Genomic DNA, 20,596 nt, shown 5'->3' on the forward strand with positions numbered 1-20,596 from the left:
TCTATATCTCGTCAATAATTTACCTATAACGATTTCGATAAGAAATGAGGTGCAAACCGATAACTCACCGATAACAAACCGCTGACATTCCTCTAACAAACTGATGACACGCCGTCCGGTTTCGTTTCTGGCTTCGGTGCTGATTTTTAGTCTTAACATTCCTCACCCATTCTGTTCTTTTTTTCGTCTCCAACTATGAGCCGATTCTGCTGTTGTGGGCTGGAGGTGCCTACCGGGAACGTTTACATCTCGAGCGAACCAGCCGATGCAGAACGTCCTAACCACTTTTGTGGCATTTTACACTAATGTGCAAATACAGTATGAGTAAAATATACTACCAAAAGGTAAACATATACCTGTACAATCCTTCTGCAATCCCAATTTCTCCGTATCTACTAGTAGTACGAACACTGTCATCCCAACGTCACTGTTGTTCACTCCTCTATTCCAAAGTATATCACCTGTTTTTATAAAATCCTTCTCGATCCCTTCTTTTGTATTGGCTCTCCACAATTTTTACATACTCTCGCGGACCTTTGCTCAGTTTTTGCCAACCACCGATCCTCACATCGCAAGAGTAATATGCGCTCTCACCAACAGCGTTCGTCGCATACTGATAAGCCTTATGGCTGCCTTATTCTTTTACTAATCACTTTATTGGTATGAAACCCCGTTGTCCTTAGACCGACATTATTTAGGTTTTTGATTAAAGCACATAAACATCGTGCTTTTTGATTTGGGTTTTGTGCGACCTCTATATGACCCTGTATTATATAAGTATTACCTCGACTAAACTCACTTCTTAAATGGCGCCAGAGTAGAGCCAATCACCCTAGATGCGCCCATTATCTTAGCACCAAGAAGTATTTTAAAGTGACTTCACAAAGGATAATTACAATTATCCATAGTGGCAGTTTAGTCTGGTATGAAAAAAAGTATATTGTTTAACAAGTATACCGTGTTAAAATCCTCTACAACTTTGTCATAACAACACTGAAAGCTATCATCCTCTTACCTGCACTCAATTGTCGCCTCTCACTTATTGACAGAAGTTTTTAAGAGTGCGAACATTACATAGCTAATAACTTTATTGAATTTTAATAACATTTTTGGAAAACTTGGCACGCTGTCGAAATATGCAAAAGTTTTCGTTGCACTTTACAAGGAGGTGATGAAATATGTTGTGTTGTTGTTATTTAAGGACACGACTTACTGCGTAACCAGCTGAAGCTTGCGCCAATATAAATAACTTAATTTTGGGTCTTCTTATTATTCGTGTAGCGATTAAGATACACCCCAAAGTGTAAAGGGTGTGCTATCGATGTTAATGGTCCTTTATTGGATATTGATCAGTTATGTTACAAAACGACACATCATTAAGGTACTACCTGGATCATTTCGGGAACAATTTTATATGGCCACGATGGTCTTTCTTGGTCGCGCCTGAGAACCTCACCTGCTAATCTTGCGTAAACATTCAGTTTTTTACGTCTTGCGTAGAAATTGACAATTGGTTTAGGGAAACTATAAATAGCGCTGACAGCCCTTTGACGACGTTGTGCTACCCAATGTCTTAAATCTCAAGAAAAAGGTTAATTTAGAAACCCGCAGGGAATTCAAGGTTTCCCTCAGCTGCTTTCTCGAGCATAGCCTTTAGTATATTACCGGCGGCAGCAGGATCCGCTGTTGGCATATCACAAAGGTCCTTTAATTTTCCGAAGAAATTTTTCGACCTGTCTAATTTCATATACAGAACCTACATGATTCCGATGGGTGTGATCTGTACTCCTCTTAAGAGGCCTCACTTTTAAACTGCCTCATCAGTTCAGGGTAGCATGCGTACTTTACCTTCAAAGAGATGGCGAATCGAGCCGATCAAGTATGCTGTCTACTAGACTGGGTCGAAAAAAAAGTTGCTAATTTCCGCCCCTAAATTTGAAGATTATGTTGAGAGGGTTTCGGAAAATTTTTTTTTATTTTTTTTGATCCTTCGAAATACAGCGGAAACGGGTTTTTCGTTGTAACTTGGTTATTCGGCGTCCGATTTTTAAAATTGATGTGTCATTATTTTGGCCTTGAGAAGCTTCACATTTCCGTTTAATGTCCTTTTAAGCTATGAAGTCGTTTTCACATGATTAGGTCAGCTAACAAAATTGTACCCCCCTAATGTATGTTTTTTTTTCCTTACCAAACGAAACTACTTAAAAATTCAAGAAAATGTTGCTTTGAAACCATATTATTGAAATAATAAGTAAAGAAGTTATAGCACTTTCAATATTTATTGCAACTGTTATTTTACCTGATTCTTATTATACTTAGACCTGAAACTCGTGATATTTTTGGAGGAAAAATTGCAGGGTTTGCATTGAAAAGTTAATAAAGATATGCCAAATATCATGAATAGGGGAAGTCAAAGTAAATAAGTGGGTCAAACCTGTTGTTTCGTATTTATAATAATAACACTATGCGACAAAATCAACTTTTTTTCTTGGTATTGGACAAACCCCACTTTTTCGTAGAGATTGAGGCTTAAGTAAACAAAGCACTATCTCCGTTTTTCGAACTTAGCCTCTAAAAAATAGATATTGGCTTACGAAGTTCGAAGTTCGAAATTCTACATTTCGTTATTTTTTTTAACGTGTTCAGCAAATTGAAAAATTAAAAATGTGGGCGTGGTCCGCTCTTTTCCCTTATTATAAGGGCTGGATTCTTTTTTTTTTGAGAAATTTAGTATAACAGCTGTTATACGAGGTGAAAAGTCAGACTCTGACTTCTGAATACAGTATATGGAAATACCTGCTTAATAAAAATTCAATGCGCTCAAACGAACCGTGGTTATACTTGATACTGGTACTGATATATTTTGATACTGATCTATTTATTTTATTTCGTGGTCTATATGGTTGATACAAGTGAATACCAATACACTTATATAAAGCATTACATAAACGAGACCAACATGTTCCAACAGCATCTGAAAGGATGTCTTCTTAAGTAGTAAACCCATATCGTCCTAACATATGGTGTAGTTATGAATAATCCGAAAAGTCTGGATTTAGTTAAAATCTTGGTATATCATGTTCGGTTCCATCGGATGTTCAGCCCTGAAATATTTTTCTGTTATTAAGTGATGGCTCAAGTTTGCATTATAATTGAGCTTCGAAATATTTTAAATCATACTATAGTAAATAATTGTTGTTAATATAAATTTGTATGTATTTATGTATATTTACGGTTTGTCATAACTTCTAACAATATTTTCTTTTCTTTTTTTCCACAAACCAGGGCGAGGATAGCGTTGAGTACTTTCTGGGTTTGACACCAAGTGGCATTGTGGTGCTAAGAAATAAGACGACAGTGGCTCATTACTATTGGCCGCGTATTGCCAAAGTTTACTACAAAGGACGCTACTTCATGCTGCGTATTAGCGATAAAAATGTAAATAAGCGAGCGTTAATACGCTTTTTTGAAATAAAAATTCATTACAAACACACACATATACAACGACATATACAATTACACAAAGTGATGCTTAAAATCATAGCGTAAACGCAAACAATCACACTAACACATAGAAACAATTTAAAGTAATTGTAGGAGTACTTATAAAGTCAATTTCTTTACGGGAGTTCTTGGTGTACTTGGCATTTTTGCTTTTCGTTCTACGCAAACAAAAAAAATGCATATATACACCGGCGTGTTAAAGAACAGCAGCACAAATTTGAATATTTTATTTTCGTTGATTTTAAGGAATATTTAAGTAAATTATGTAACGAAACTGTGCAAATAAGTTTTGAAAGAAATATCGAAAACACCGAAAAAAATACTAATCTCAGGTTTTTATAAAATTCCAATTAACTTATAAAATTTGTTTTTCTAAAAAGTGTTTGAGATTTACTTCCATACAAAAAGTAACATTTTCGAATTTTGCATGGAAGAATGTATAAAGCACCATTCGGAAAAAAGAATTTTCAAAATTCAATGCAAATTTTGGAAATTGGGGACAGATATTCCTACACTTCTAAAAGAATATTTGAGAATTCACATATGTATAAATTTTTAAAAACTACTCGAATTTTCGAATTCGCGCAAGGAAAACTATGTTTTATGATTTTATTTAATGTAAACCAATTTCGAAAATGTTTTCGAAAAAATTGGAAAATTCGAGATTTTTTTTGGAACTCCGCATCAAAATCTCGAAGCCTGTATTTAGAATCTATGAAAATTTTTTACATGCAGTTTTGTTGTATGACTCATCTTACTGGGAAAAGAAACTATTTTGACAATTTTCAAAATTTCAATTCCAAAATTCAAAATAAATTTCGAGTTACAACTGAAAATTGTTAATAAAATGCTAAGTAGAATTCTAAAAACTAACATATAGATTTTAAAATACTTCTTGAAATATCGAATCTTTCCCATTAGGTTACGAACTTGATTTACTTACATTCGTTTTCTCTGTATAATTTGTTATAGTTTACGTCTAAAAAAAATTGAAAAAGATACACTTTTGAATCAGTTTAGAAATACAAGTTCAAAAATCCATGCAAGTATTGAGAAAATCGTCCAAACTGTTAATAAAACTCTAAATAAAATATTGAAAAATTAATAAAGTTCTAAATAAGAATTTTGAAACTTTTTATATAAAGATTTAAGAATATTTCCCAAATTTTCGAAAGTATTTTCGAAATTCATTCATTTATTCATTTTCATTATATAATTGGTTTAGGTTTTCTTTTAAACTAAAAAATAAAATAAAAGTTGTAAATCAATTCGAAAAAAAAAATTCTAAAGTCCTTGCAAATATCGTGAAATTCTTCAAAACCTAAACACTAAATAAAAATTGGACGATTTATATAGAGATTTTTGAAAAATTCTCGAATTTTCCAATTTTTCAAAAATGGTTTAAAAATTTAGTTACTAAGTTTTCGTTGTATAATTTGTTAAATGATTTATTTTAAATTAAAATAGAAAACAAAACAATTAAGTTTTTATAGCAATTTAAAAAAAATGTTGAAGCAACGAAAATTTGGAAAAACTACTCAAAACTTTCTCTAGTAATCCAAAAAAGTGTTGAAAATTTACATAGATATGTTTAAAAATAACTTGAATCTTCTAATATTTCCAAAATGATTTCGGAATTGATTTACTTAGATGAAATGAATTTCGAAAATCAGTAAAAGTATCGAGACAATCCTCAAAACTGTTACTGAAACAGTTTTTATAATAAATTTCTCCAACTTACGAATTTTTTTAATATAATTTCGAAGTTGAATAACTTATTTTCTTTTTTATAGTTTGCTTAAGTTTTTTTTTTAACATTTAAAAGAAAATACTTTAAAATTTGCAAATCATTTTTAGCTTCAATTTTTTTACGCGCATGTGTTACGTACACTTTTATGTTATGTTATGCATTGCCTTGTTTGGCATAGTGTCAAGGCATTTTACGCTCAACATAATGCGTTGAAAAGCCTTAGCAACGCGCTTTTTACAATCATGGTACCCCCCCCCCACCCCCCCACACACATACACACACACACATAGCGCTATGCACACACTCAAACAGAGATTTCTTAAGCCAGCTTTTATTAACTCGAGAACTCTTTTGAAGCTATTTTTACTTGCAGTGGTTTTTTTTGTCATCACGTTATTTCTTTGCGTCAAAGGAATTTATTTTGAATTAAGTTGAAAAAAATTTATAAAATATATGCTTGCAGTCTAACGATATGTGAGGGATAAATATAATAATAGACATTTTAATATTTACTTAAAAGCTGTAAAGCTTTTAAGCGCATTTAAGTGTGAAGTAGACAAATTATTCAGACTGTTTTCAAGAATCTTCTTTATTGATGTCATCATTTTTAACACTCTAAATAAAGCATATTGAAGGCTGCTCTAACGTTTGGTGATGGAATTTACTATTTCCAGTAAGTACTCAAGTGATTTCAGAGTTTCAAATCGCGAGGGTTTCTGCTTGGTCTACTCCTTAGTATTTAGACAATTAGAGTCGAGTCCACACACCTAAGTTTATCTTGGATACGATGATGTAGCAGCAATCCGTTATCAGCAGCAATCGTGCCTCTCATTTCAATCATTCCTACTTGTAAGAGTAACCTTGCTTATGATACTTTCAATTATATACCCATGATATACCCATGCTGAGTATTTTTTATGTCCCAGTGATATCTACTCTCTTTAAGGTTCCACTGTTCACACCATGCACACTTCTGTCATCACAGCATACGTTGAAAATGGAGCTCATCATACCGTGATCGTTTGCCAAGTAATCTGTCGAGAGTTTTTAATAGAAAACACGTGAAACTTATAAGGCTGACTTTCTTGGTCAACTTATGCTCTCTTCTCTTCGCAATCGCTTTGAAAATCAACGTTTTTTTCCAAAAAATATTGAAAATGGAGCTCATCATACCGTGATCGTTTGCCAAGTAATCTGTCGAGAGTTTTTAATAGAAAACACGTGAAACTTATAAGGCTGACTTTCTTGGTCAACTTATGCTCTCTTCTCTTCGCAATCGCTTTGAAAATCAACGTTTTTTTCCAAAAAATATATATTTTAGCTCCTTAAACAAAGACTTCTGGGAGATTATCTATTTCCGGTATCTTATATGATGAGGAGATGGTGATGGGTGGTCTACACGGTTTAACGTAGTATTATTTAATCGTTCCCGAGAAGGTCGGCTCCCTACCTCAATGGTGCGTGTAACCGTAGCATACCGTATCTATTTCCAGAAAAATATTAACAATGACATCTCTACCAAAAACTTTGCGGGAGTGTCTATATCACTGCAACAACAACAATAACATCTCAGCTGGTGATCCTGCCCTTGCTTCATCAGTGTGCTTCACAAAAGCCTTTTTTGAATGATTTATGGTAATAATATTTACAAGTCCTTTTAAGCCCTTCGCAGCCTCATTTGACTTGCCAGTGGTTTTGCCAAGATTTTGTATTCGTAAAATATACGGCTTTTTATATTCCCTCAGGGAGCGGAGGGAGCTATACTCATGCAAGTCACTTTTAAATTATACGTCTTAGAAAACGTTCTTGAGATTTGACCTTCAGTCACTAAGGCCTTTATCACACAAGGCGCTTATTTTTGGATGGTAAAGTTGGAGGAGCTGTTTTCTGTGACGAGCTCGATGTAAGCCGCAAGTTGAAGTTGCTTGCAGAGGTTTTTGCAATTAAGGATGCTGTGTATGAGATGGTGAGCATTGCAAGTTAAACACTTAAGCATCTAGTTTGATAGTCAAGCTAATCTCAAAGGCCCAAGTTGGCGATGCCAAACCTCGCTTAAGGTTTCTTCGAACTATTTTAATATTAATTTCGCGTTGGTCCAATGCCACAGCAATATATTTGGCACATATCATGCAGACCTCCTAGAGCGCATGGGTACAACTGAACGGAATGTAGGTAGCTGTAGATACCACGGACTACCTCGACCACCTGTGATCTGCTCCTCTATAGGCGAACGTTAAGTCAGCTAAACAAACGCTGGGCGGATACTTCCAATTGCAAGGTAGCGAATTCCTTTCGGTAAATTTTTCTTACCGAAGGATCATCGGAGTAATTCGACATGGTAATACCGTGGATCTTCTCCAAAATGCTCTGTCTGAATTAGGGATAATGAAAGTAGTGCTGAAATAAGTTAAAGAACGCGTTACAATTAGTGTAGACGGTAGGTTGTATTTTTGGTCTACATTCCCATACTCGTTCATCCCCAAACCCACTGCGCCTGCACCATGCACTCTGATAATAACCATAAAGTTTTGGCACACTGTAATTTAATTTACGCCATCCGCTTCATCATAAGACATGGCACGCAATAACAACTGACCCCGATTTCGACGAGACTTGCACTCACCGCCTTTTTATGTTATTTTTCTTTTTACACTTTACTCTTTTACTTCTATTCACATCTCTTTAGATTTAATTAAAATTTTCTCTTTGCAGAACGAACTTAGCACCTATGGCTTCGAGACGCCACGTAAAACAGCTTGCAAACATTTGTGGCGTTGTTGTGTCGAGCACCACGCCTTCTTTCGTATGGTGCGCATTGCTCCGCTACCAAATTCACAATCGAATAATTCGGATTTATTTCAACTCGGTTCACGATTGCGTTACAGGTGAGTGAAAAATAATGTTAATAGTAGAGCAACAATAGTAGAGCAACAAGATCTGACCCCCTATCACTATAAAAGCTCTAAATTACTTAATTAAAATGTTTCATTATAGACTAGGCATAATATATGTAAAGATGTCTACATATGTACATATTAATATGTACAGCAGTGAACAAAAACACAAACAGCAGCAGTAATTTTTATCAAATTGCGTCAATTAAATTCTTCTATTTTTATATAAGATATTTTAAGAAAAAACCTTTTAAGATTTTGTTCCTGAAAAGTTGGATATTTATTAAAAATTTTCTTAAACTTTCGAATTTTTTCGAAAAAGTTCAAAAGCTCCAAATCAAAAATTCCAAATTTTCATAAAATTGTATCAAAATTTCGAATTTTTTTCGAAAACGTTCAGAGAAATACAAATGGAGAATTCGAAATTTTCTTGAAAATATCTCCAATTTTTTTAAATAAAAGTTGTTAATCAATTTGAAATAAAAAAAATTTTAATCCATGCAAATATCGTGAAACTCATCAAAACATAAACTATAAACAATAATTTTAAAGTCTACATATTTTCCAAATAAGAAACTCGAAATTTTCTCGAATTTTTTCGAAAAAGTTTAGAGAACTCAAAATAAAGGTTCCGAAATTTCGAACTTTTTCGAAGACGTTTAGAGAAATCAAAAAAAAGTTCGAAGATTTCTTAAAATTTTTTCAAATTCTCGAATTTTTTCGAAAACATTTAAAGAACTCGAAAGAAAAGTTACGATATTTTCTCGAATTCTCGAACTTTTTCGTAAACGCTCAGAGGACTCCAAATAAAATGGTCGAAATTTTATTAAAATTTTCGAATTTTTTCGAAAACGTTTAAAGAACTTGAAATACAAGTTTCGAAATTTTCTAGAATTCTCGAACTTTTTCGTTAACGTTCAGAAATCTCCATATAAAATGATCGAATTTTTTTTTAATTCTCGAATTTTCGAACTTTTTCGAAAGGCGTAAGACAACTAAAACTAGAAATTTTTCTTAAAATTTCTCGAGATTTTTCGAAAACGTTCAGAATAAAAATTTGGAATTTTTCTTGAAATTTTTTACGAATTTAGGAATTTTCTGCAAAACGTTTTCCATACAAATTTTCTTCTAAAATGTCAGAAATATAAAACAAGAAGAATTTAATTGTCGAAATTTAAAACAAGTGTCCACTGGTATTTTTCTGTTTGCTACTGTAGTTATTAGTATATAATGAACACTGTTATACTTGAATGGTATATACTTGTGAAGTTTCAATCATAGGCTACTCAAACGTATCCATCTCATCAAAAGTTACTATCTTACAACGAATTACCTCATCAAAAGAAGCTCAACAATTTTTATATAATGATTGCCTGCTATACGTACAGTCATTTGTGAATTTTATTACAAACAAATGTAAGATGCCATACATCACTTTTAATATCTTTGGAAATGCCAAAGCGCCTACATTTCCTCTTAATTTCAATTATACAAAAAAGAAACATCCCCGCTCATTAAAGGTGTATGCCACATTTGAAAACATTAAATTCCTTAGAAACGATGATTCTCAACACCATTACACATATATGTATGTGTAAACATGCATGCCAAAAATCTTTTCTATCCATAGGGTCGTCAAAAATCTTAGCTCGTCCACTTAAATTCACAATAACAAATTTCAACTACTATTCGTACATATGTATGTCTGAACATAGCCTTCATTAATGACCTTCCTTTCGTTAAAACTAACCAAAAGCCAAGTGCACTGCTTCTCAAATACTCATACAAGTATGATGCGAGTATGAGCTCAGTATGTTCCAGCTTCTTTTTAGCAAATGCATTTATGTATGTAGTAATTTTCACCTTCAGACTAATTGTAAAAGAGTCTTATAAAATTGATTTTATGTTCGTACGTACAAACGTATCAGCAGATGTGCAGATTGGTGCCACTTGAGACCACAGCTCATTGCTATAACGATGATGGCGATGACTGACGATGACGTTGGGGACGGTTGGCTGCTGAAATTTGTTGCCAACAATGCACTGAACTTTATGATTTTTATACTCATGTTGAGCAGAGCTCACATAGTATATTAACTTTGATTGGATAACGGTTGGTTGTACAGGTATAAAGGAGTCAAGATAGATATAGACTTTCATATATCAAAATCATCAGGATCGAAAAAAAATTGATTGAGCCATGTCCGTCCGTCCGTCCGTTAAAACGATAACTTGAGTAAATTTGAGGTATCGTGATGAAATTTGGTATGTAGGTTCCGGAGCACTCATCTCAGATCGCTATTTAAAATGAACGATATCGGACTATAACCGAGCCCACCTTTTCGATATCGGAAATTTCGAAAAACCGAAAAAATGCGACAATTCATAACCAAAGACAAATAAAGCGATGAAACTTGAAGGGTGAGTTGAACCTATAACGCAGAATAGAAAATTAGTAAAATTTTGGACAATGGGCGTGGCACCACCCACTTTTAAAAGAAGATATTTTAAAAATTTGCAAGCTGTAATTTGGCAGTCATTGAAGATATCATGATGAAATTTGGCAGGAACGTTACTCCCATTAATATATGTACGATTAATAAAAATTAGCAAAATCGGAGAACGATCACGCCCACTTAAAAAAAAAATGTTTTAAAGTCAAATTTTAACAAAAAATTTAATATCTTTACAGTATATAAGTAAATTATGTCAACATTCAACTCCAGTAATGATATGGTGCAACAAAATAGAAAAATAAAAGGAAATTTCCAAATGGGCGTAGCTCCGCCCTTTTTCATTTAAGTCGAACAAAAATTTACCAATCCTTGTGAAATTTGGTAGGGGCTTAGACTCTAGGACGATAACTTATTTCTGTGAAAAAGGGAAAAATCGGTTGAAGCCACGCCCATTTTTTATACACAGTCGACCGTCTGTCCTTCCGCTCGGCCGTTAACACGATAACTTGAGCAAAAATCGATATATCTTTACTAATCTCAGTTCACGTACTTATCTGAACTCATTTGCGTTGGTATAAATGACCGAGATCCGACTATGACCACACCCACTTTTTCGAGAAAATTACGAAAAATGAAAAAAAATGCCATAATTCTATACCAAATACGAAAAAAAGGATGAAACATGGTAATTGGATTGGTTTATTAAAATATAACTTTAGAAAAAAACTTTGTAAAATGGGTGTGACACCACCATATTAAGTAGACGAAAATGAAAAAGTTCTGCAGGGGAAATAAAAAACCCTTGAAATCTTGGCAGGAATACTGTTCGTGGTATTACACATATAAATTAATTAGCGGTACCCGAGAGATGATGTCGTGGGTCACCCTGGTCCACATTTTGGTCGATATCTGGAAAACGCCTTCACATATACAACTACCACCACTCCCTTTTAAAAGCCTCATTAATACATTTAATTTGATACCCATATCGTACAAACTCATTCTAGAGTCAACCCTGATCCACCTTTATAGCAATATCCCGAAATGGCGTCCACCTTTAGAACTATGGCCCACTCCCTCTTTAATACCTTCCATTTGATACACATGTCATACAAACACATTCCAGGGTTACCCTCGGTTCATTTTTCTACATGGTTATTTTCCCTTATGTTGTCACCATAGCTCTCAGCTGAATATGTAATGTTCGGTTAAACCCGAACTTAACCTTCCTTACTTGTTTACATTTGGCTAACAAATTTGGTCTGCATACATGTAAATGTATGTACGTATGTACATTAATTTTATGCTTACAAACAGCTGCGAACAGAAAAATAGCAGTGCCAATTTTTATCAAATTTCGTCAATATAATTCTTCTTTGTTTTTATTTTAAATATTAAAGGAAAAAACCTCTTTAAATTCTACACTTAAACTATGCAGACCAATCTCAAAAACATTTTCGAAAATTCGAAAAAATATTATGAAAATTTCGTACTTTTTATTTAGATTTCTCCGAATTTTTTTCTCAGTATGCAGTTTTATAGCTAAATCATTCAAGTCTCACAAAGTTTAACTTTTAGGTCTCTTAAAATTTGTATTGGTTTTTGACAATTTCAGATTTTCCTCCATATAAAAAAAATTCAAACTTTGTAAAGATGAAAATCTAAAACACCCTTCGGGAAAAATATTTCCAAACCCAATGCGAATTTTGAGAGACCTATAACAAATGGTACTTTGCTGGCTTAAAAAAGTATAAATTTAGTAGCTCCAAATAAAAACCTCGAAATTTTAAAATTAAATTTGAATTGAGTTTTCGGCTGCTTTTGAAAACGTTTTCGAAATTATTCTGTATATTTCAAGTACGAATTTTTTGGAAATTTTTTCTAAAATATTGAAAATAAAAATAAAGAGGAATTTACTTGATGAAATTCAGTATAAATTGTCACTGCTATGTTTCTGCTCGCTGCTGTATGTATGTTTATACGAAGTTATGTCACAAACCAAGGAATAATAAAAACAAATCGTAAAGAAAATCCAATGCGAGCTAATAAAATTTAAAAGACTACTTGGGGGAACTTGGTTAGGGTCATCGGGAAAGGCAAAAAAATTTAATTTGAGAGAAATGTGCCTATGGGTACTTTCAATTAAGAAGATAACACGACTAATATATTCAAATACATACATGGATTGCAGTTTATCAGCTGCATGGATTGCAGTTTATCAGCTGTTATAACGTTTAATTTTTAATTTATTTACAAATCGTGTAAGTACTGTTCCACCCGTCACAGTAAAATGAGCATATTTTTCTTTTTTTTTTTTTTAGAACGTTAGTCCAGGGAAAATACAAATCGGATCGTAGTTGAACGAATGGCAAACACATTTATTATGTTTGACCAAAATTGGGAAGTGAATTCATCCACTTTCACAAGTGATGGTTTTTGCCCCATCTGTGACACACATATAAATAAGTTTTTTTTTTCAATACTAAGGTATCAAATAGATATTCATCTCTAAGTGATCGAATTAAAAATTTCCCACATTTCAGAATAAGGAGAAATTAATCGAAATTTCACAGCCTTTTCTTAGTGAAATGAGCACAAAATTTTTCTTAGTGAAATGAGCTTGAAAGTCGATTTAAAAACACATCTTTCACTGTTAATTATTGTCATTTCCCTACTAGACCCACATTTCCAGCCTAAAGATTTATTCCTTAGCAGGATCTACCTTTTTCCAGATGTCAAGATCTTTCTGGCCGGATGTTGAATCCAGCGGAAATACCAGAGTAAACTCGGCTCAATTTTTCAATAGAGCTTAAAGCAATGGGCACTGCTTGTTGGTAATCAGAATATAGATCATCCCTAGCTGTATTATTTTCACAGCGTGCTTAACTGTCCATAGCAATGCGTTAAAGAACCCCTGAAGGAATTTCCGAGAGTTAGATTAGGAATTTTCTACTAGTCACTTGTTACAGTAGTCACTACACTTTTATAGAACAAGATACACAAGTGACTTTTAACCGGCGATCTGTTCTTCTTCGAAACGGGTTATATTTTTTGGTCTGCGAATTTTAACAGGGCACAAGGCATTTTTTCGGAACTGGTTAAATTTCCAAGAAAGTTTCTTTCTGAAACGATACCGATATTACCCGAAAAAAAAAACCGACTCCTAAACAATAACGAAATGTTTTAAAATTATCCCGCACTTAAATGGTATTAAAATAGTCCTGAAATGATAGCAACAGCCTTCTGGGTATTGTACCACTCTGACCCCAAAATTTTTTTGAATGTTCCGAACCACAACATAGGAATATGTCTTAAAATATTTCGCAGTGATCACGAAATGGTTCCGAAACGGAGCTTAAAATGATCCGACTAGCCCATACTTGCCATCATGTTTGTTGTTGTTGTTGTATTAATGATAAAATCACTTCCCGAAGGTTTTGGGGAGTGTTTTCGATGTTTATAGCCCTTTGCTGGATATAAATCCGGTACGTTCCGGTAATAAGCACCGACACGCCATCCTCTAGTTCCATGAGGAAATTGGGGTCGCCATAGCCTTGCCAAACCACTGCCGAGGGGCGACTTCGTTTAGAAAAACTTTATTCTAATTAAATAAACTTGTTTCTAAAATTGTTATGTTGCTTTTTCCGGGGCGTGAACCCAGAATCTTTGTTGTGGTAGGCGGAGCACGTTGCCACCCAACCACAGCGGCCGCCATCGCTCAGAGTTATACAGCCTTATTTAGTACAGAGTGACCTCTCTACCGCAAAAACTATACGTGTGAATATTACCATCAATTCGTTCACTACATTTTCGTAATTTTGTAACAGTTTTTTAAAACTCAATATTTAATATATACTCAAAATCAAAATCGCACACCGTGCAACATGCCAAAAAATTGTATTTCTGTTTTCACCTGTTTTGTGGTTGTTGTTCTTTTTTTTTTTAGTAGCACAAGTTTCAATAATTATTTGTGGTTTTTTACGACGTTCTCAACGACAAGGTTATACGGTGTGCAACTCATTTGTCTGCAGCCACAGGCAAGCTAACACAGCAGGCACACGGTTGTAGCAAGTAAAACGCTTTGCTTTTACTGCTGGCTTGCGTCAAACTTTTTACGAGCACAGCAAAAAAAAAAAAACTACAAAATTTTTTGCGCGTTGCTCTTCTAACTTGCGTATTGTTTCAATAACCTTCATTACATGGCATTATGTGAACTCAATACAGACAAAAATCGTATGGGCGGTTGAGTATTTTCTAATCGGCCAATACTGGAATATATACATATATACGAATTTGATGTTTAAGTTTTACTTCAATTTGTTTGTTTTTATACTAAGTTTATTTGTTGCTATTTTTATTAACCTAAAAACCTTCATGTTTAAATTTTTCGTTTCATGTAACCCCCAACGTCATAACACACAACGCCCAACCAACAAATGCACCCAAATATTTCCCGCATTTGCCAAACAACCCGCACCCGTAACGACTTTTGGAATGACTTTTTTATTTTTTTACAATCAACCATTCATCCAATACAACCAACTTGTGCCAACTCATCATTTGTCCAACACACGCATACAGTCATCGTTCCGAGAAGCAATCATCATCGAAGGATGCCCACACAATGGGTCGTATACCGCCAGCATTTACACGGGTTCCTTCGAAACGCCAACCAAGACGCGTGATTAATGATTTTTTGAGTGGCGCTGCTGTCGGTGGAAAGAACGTCGCCAATAACGTTCACAAAGGCAGCAGTGTTACCGATGGTGGTGGTGGTAGCGTAGGTGCAGCCGGTGTTAGAACGGGAATGCCAAAGTAAGTTGTGTACAATTTTACTCGCTTGCATGCATGCGCTCATACTTAGACACTTTCCTATTATTTTTGTACCATAAAATATCTTTGGTTGCCCTTTTCAACCGCAGTTTATAGCATATTTCATATACATACCTACATATTTGTATATGTATTTGTCTTGCAATCTTTTCATATAGTAAATTTTTTATATTCTTTATTATTGCTTTTATTTTGTCGTACTTTATATCAATGTCTGATTTCCGGCGGATTCGCCCTTATAGCAGATTCCGACACCCAACTTATTGCTATTTATTTACTCATACATGTTGCACTAATTATTTTCCTTTTTACGCTGTCCGCGTGCTAACCAATGATCAAATAAACTTTTGATTTATTTTTCGACGACGCCACATATGATTTGGGATGTGGTTTTAGATTTTGTGGCTTTTGAAAAAAATATGTATATTCAACCTTTATTGGCTGAGTTTTAGACAAGGTGGCACAAAAAGTATCAACATATATGTAATACTCCTATATTGCTACAAAAGGCTAGGTACATTCCCAAACATCAGAGTGCCGATACATTGATGTTTAAACGTTTTTGTTTTAGTATTCAATAATCGAATGTACAAAAATTTTAACTTATCCTTGTCACACTTATGCTGCTACAATCCCAAAAATTGTATGGGCTGTCTTGTTTTGATTTCGAATTCAGGACACATTGCGAGCATTTTCTATTAGGAATATAGAAGTATTACACCTATGAGTATCAATCAATTTTGGTAAATTATTTGAGACAAATTCGTTGATTTTCGATTTCTTGTAATCGGTTCGTGTCATTGAATTGTCAAACAGTCACACGCGATCAAAGTGAGTAAGTTGTAAGCTTTCTTCGCCCTCAATGCCAGTTTCAAGTAGATCGGGTTAGATAGCAATTAGAGCTTTCGATAATTTGATTAGTTGATTAGCAGAATTTTTCTTGGTTTAGATCTGCGAGACGTTTTGGAGTTACAGTAAGCCGTCTGCAATTCGCACATATTGCACTTCGTTTCTTTGGCAACCTTTAGTTCAAGTTTTTGGCGAGAAGTTAAGTTCATGAAATGTTTATATTATTTTTTTTAGTGATTAGAAATTATATTTATGAAATTGTCAGTATTCGAAAAATGAAAGTTAGACAATTTCATGACATGATGAAATCGAGTACCGGCTAGTGGATTAGCCGAAAGAGCGCTGTTAGCAACCCTTCAGTTAGCTTCATTGGGCAGAAATCAGCGCAACCTACATGCACAATACTAATGAGAACAATTATTGAAACTCTTTTTCCGACACAAGATTAGTGATCCCAAAGCAGGTACTGGGTGCTATATATATAGTTGCAGATTATAAGTCTCCGGGACCGGATTGAGTGCCAAATATGGCTCTTAAATCCATGGTAAGGTGGAAAACATTAGTATTTACGGACCTCTTCAGCGCCTGTATCCAGGAAAGCGTCTTCTCCTGCTCATAGAAACTGCAAAGGCTAGTCCTTTTGCTGAAACTTGGTAAGGTGCCTGAGCAGCCATTCTCATTCAGGCCACTTTGTATGTTAGACTCGATAGGAACGATTCTCGAGCGTATTTTTAGTGAGCGTCTGTGGCAGACCCTGAAAAGCCCTGGTGGCAAATGGTCAGTTTGAATTTCAAAAATCAATATCCACGTTAGATGCAATACAAACAGTTGCAAATATAGCTAGTGAAACCATAACCCGAGGTCAAAATAAAAGAAAGCTCTGTGGACTGATTACTTTGTATATTAGAAGTTCGCGATGTTAAAAGCATTTCTATACAGATAACGACATCGCTACGAAACTTTGTCACACCCTCTTACCTGCTCAGAATAATTGGGTGTTATTTTAGTGTCAGAGTACTCCTCTTTGAACGGTTGAGGGACCAAGAAAGCAAACCATTAAGGGCGCTGTCCCTCAGACATTTGTTCTAGGGCCAACGCTATGGAATGAGATGTATGATGGTGTGCGTCAAATTGATATTCCCGGAGTCACGCAAAATCTCGGCTATGTGTATGATATTGTCGTGGTAGCAGTGGCCAAGAAACTGAATCTGCTTCAAGCATTATGTAATAACGCCGTAGTAAGAATAAAGGAATGGCTGAGGAAACTGGGGCTGGAAATGGCTAGCAGTAAGACAGAAGTGGTTTTGGTGACCTCAACTCATGCATTCCTGGAAAACTTTGTTCGGGAGTATTTCAAGAGAAATATCATCAGCTCTTGTTTCCATTCATGGCTCGACACCATTAAACTGGATTGGTGAAATGATAGACTTATATTGAGTGATCTGTATTTAACAAAGAGAATAATGCTTCTCAATTACAACTTGCAAATTTGATTCTTTAATGGATTTCCAAGTTAAAATCGTGTTCGCTCTTAAAACTGGTTTCCTGCTAAACGAAGATCTTCACAGTAACTATTAACTGTGTTGTTGTTGGCTAGATCCTAATGACTTTTTCATTGACGACAGCAATTATTTTGACTTATCTCTCCGGGTTTGATATCCTTGTGTTCTGAAGAGCTCCAGTAACGGCTCATTCTACTTCGGCAATTATTTTGTCGTCTTCTTGGGTTTGATATCCTTGTGTTCCGAAGGGCTCCAGTATGGGCTCATTCCACTGTGGCAGTGTTTTGCACAATCGTACATTACGTTCATTTTCCGCCCTTGCAGAGCTAAGGCTAAGACATGAGGTACTTTAACCCAATGGCAGGCAAAAATGTGCCAGAATTTCAACATCTGGTTAACACCGCAATTTATTTTAAGAACTCTCAATCAAGACTAAACAGATTATATCGTTGAATGAAACTTACATAATTATATCCTCCCTAAGTCAATACTACAAGCTGCATTCAGCATGTATTTCGATTGAAAGCTTACTGATATATATTCTTCGGACAATTTCGTAAAGACAACTGCTACCTGGAAGTGATAACGAGAACCTTTCTCATCTCCCCTTTTATCCACTATCAGCTTTATGCCAACTCTAGGTTACAAGAAGAGTTTTCTTAAAAAAAAAAATAAAAATTATTACAACCGGCTTGTTTTTAGCCATATTTTTTCAAGAAGTTACATCTGTTGTTGTTATTTTGGTTTTTGTTGTTGTTATTTTTGGAACCGCAAAAAACTGACTGAAGATTACGGATACCCTCCGATACTAGTTTAATCTAGTCTCAGCTCTACTGATGTGAAAACGATTAGTTTGGTCCATCTAACCTTAAGTCACCTATAAGGGGTGATATGCCTTGCACCACCATATTATAAGCGCCTCAACAAAGTGGACTTCGCTCGAGCTCTCGTTATTCATGGATGCCGTTCCCTTGATTCATTGGGCTCATGTCGGAAATGAAAATATCCCTACCGCCATAAGTGACGTTTTTCCACAAAACAGGTGAATGATGGTCTTGGACCTACCGAAAGCTGTGTATACCCGCCCTAAAAGTTCTTGTATACTTCAAATGAAATTGAAAACATTTAGAGCGTCAAAGGTTTTTAGTTTATATCAGTGCCACAGGTACATCTCGGAAAACTGCGCGGATCACCTCTGCTGACAAGCACTGGCTGCAATCTAAGTTCTCGGAACAAGCTAGCATCAGACGGGCCATGGAACAAACATGTAGCGCGTCGAGGCAAATCTGGCCCAAGCGACAAGAAATTGCAATCGGTTATGCATCTGAATAGCCTTTATATTAGCCCATTTGTAGGTATTCTAACTGATCACTGTCTTATGGGCCCATATATTCGTGCAAACAAATGACTTCTGCTGCAGCTGCAGGGACGAAGAAAAAATAGAGAACGTAGAGCACTACCGATGTCTCCAGAGACATTTCTTTGCGTACATTGTGGAACTGGAATTCGCAAATATAAACGAACTTCTGCGCTACATTAGGGAAACGCACCGGTTTTAGCTCCATTTGTGTGTGAACCACATTCCAACATATTGTAACGAATTTACGGCAATTCCCCTTATTTGCAATCTTCTGCTAACGTTCGTATCGCTAAACTGTTGAATAAATAACTCCAATATTGAATAATGGAAAAATGGCCTTTATTAAAGTACTTCACAATAACACTTATACTTTGAAACTAGCTTCCTTAATAGCCAAACTGACTGACAGCTTAAATGAAACTGATCTATTGCCCGACAGATAGCGTACTTAATTGAAAACTGCTTCTAGCGCTTCTACCGCTGGTGGTTTTATACTCTGTGATTTCCTCGTGGCATCTTCTAGGCGCTTCCGGAATTTACTTAGTTACCGCCATATAATTATAAATACAGATGCACGTATATAGCTTCCCATATGCGTGTATTTGTGAGCGACACTTCCACAATTAGAATTGCATACTTTTGGGAGCATCTCAGATAAGATATCTGCATGTGTTTGTGCATCTCTCCTCTGCTGCGTGTACGTAGTACGTACATATGTGTAGACATAACGATTTATTCGTTTACGTACATACAAGTGTAGCAGCTTGCTTCATTTTTGTTTTGGCTTTATTTACTTAGTATCAGATTAGTGATGGGAGTATCACTTAGTGTCACTAATATTTGTCACACTGCCCTCCACCTAATCCTCCCGATCTAAACGCTGCGAGCATCTCCAAATGTACTACTCTTCTACTTCGTGGTTTCCCAATTGTTTGTATGCGGTAGATGGTGTCACTGATCTTCTTCACAACTTTGTACGGGCCTTCCCAACTACGCCGAAATTTGGACGGAACACTTTCCGCCGGTGAGGGTTGTATAGCAGTACCAGATCTCCCTCCAAGAAACCTTCCGAATTAAAGTTCTTGTCATGCCAGTGTTTGACCTTACTACTCACTTCCCTGGGCCGTTCCCTCACACTCTGTTGTTTGGCCAATGAATTACTTCGTAGAGCTTGCGCTTGATGGATTGGCTTCGCATAATCAGTATCGTTCCCACGTTTCACAACAGTAGTGCACTCCTTCTTGAAACTACCCTCACATTTTTTCTGGGAAACTCGTTGCTTTGTTTTTTTTGCGTCCATTAGGTTTTGTCAATGCCAGTGTTTCTCTCGCAGGTACTTTTGATTTTGCCTTATTTGGCCCATTCAACCTATGAATCTTTGCCTTTGACCTTCGTGGTCTTTGTCGAGTCTTCTCCACCAGTACTCGATTACTACTGAACCCTTTCTG

The 20,596-nt window shown here is 35.3% G+C and overlaps 1 protein-coding gene across 1 annotated transcript in view; it reads left to right on the plus strand.

Annotated features, from left to right (window-relative positions):
- Window positions 1-20,596, plus strand: part of LOC137238171 (uncharacterized) — a 137,371-nt gene that overhangs the window by 99,714 nt on the left and 17,061 nt on the right. The window contains exons 6-8 of the mRNA XM_067762846.1: window positions 3,286-3,438; window positions 7,967-8,139; window positions 15,186-15,419. Coding sequence (XP_067618947.1) covers window positions 3,286-3,438; window positions 7,967-8,139; window positions 15,186-15,419 — 560 coding nt within the window. The remainder of the gene's footprint in view (window positions 1-3,285; window positions 3,439-7,966; window positions 8,140-15,185; window positions 15,420-20,596) is intronic.

The sequence above is a fragment of the Eurosta solidaginis genome, chromosome 1 (assembly GCF_040869045.1).
Source record: "Eurosta solidaginis isolate ZX-2024a chromosome 1, ASM4086904v1, whole genome shotgun sequence".
In the NCBI taxonomy this organism is placed as follows: Eukaryota; Metazoa; Arthropoda; class Insecta; order Diptera; family Tephritidae; genus Eurosta; species Eurosta solidaginis.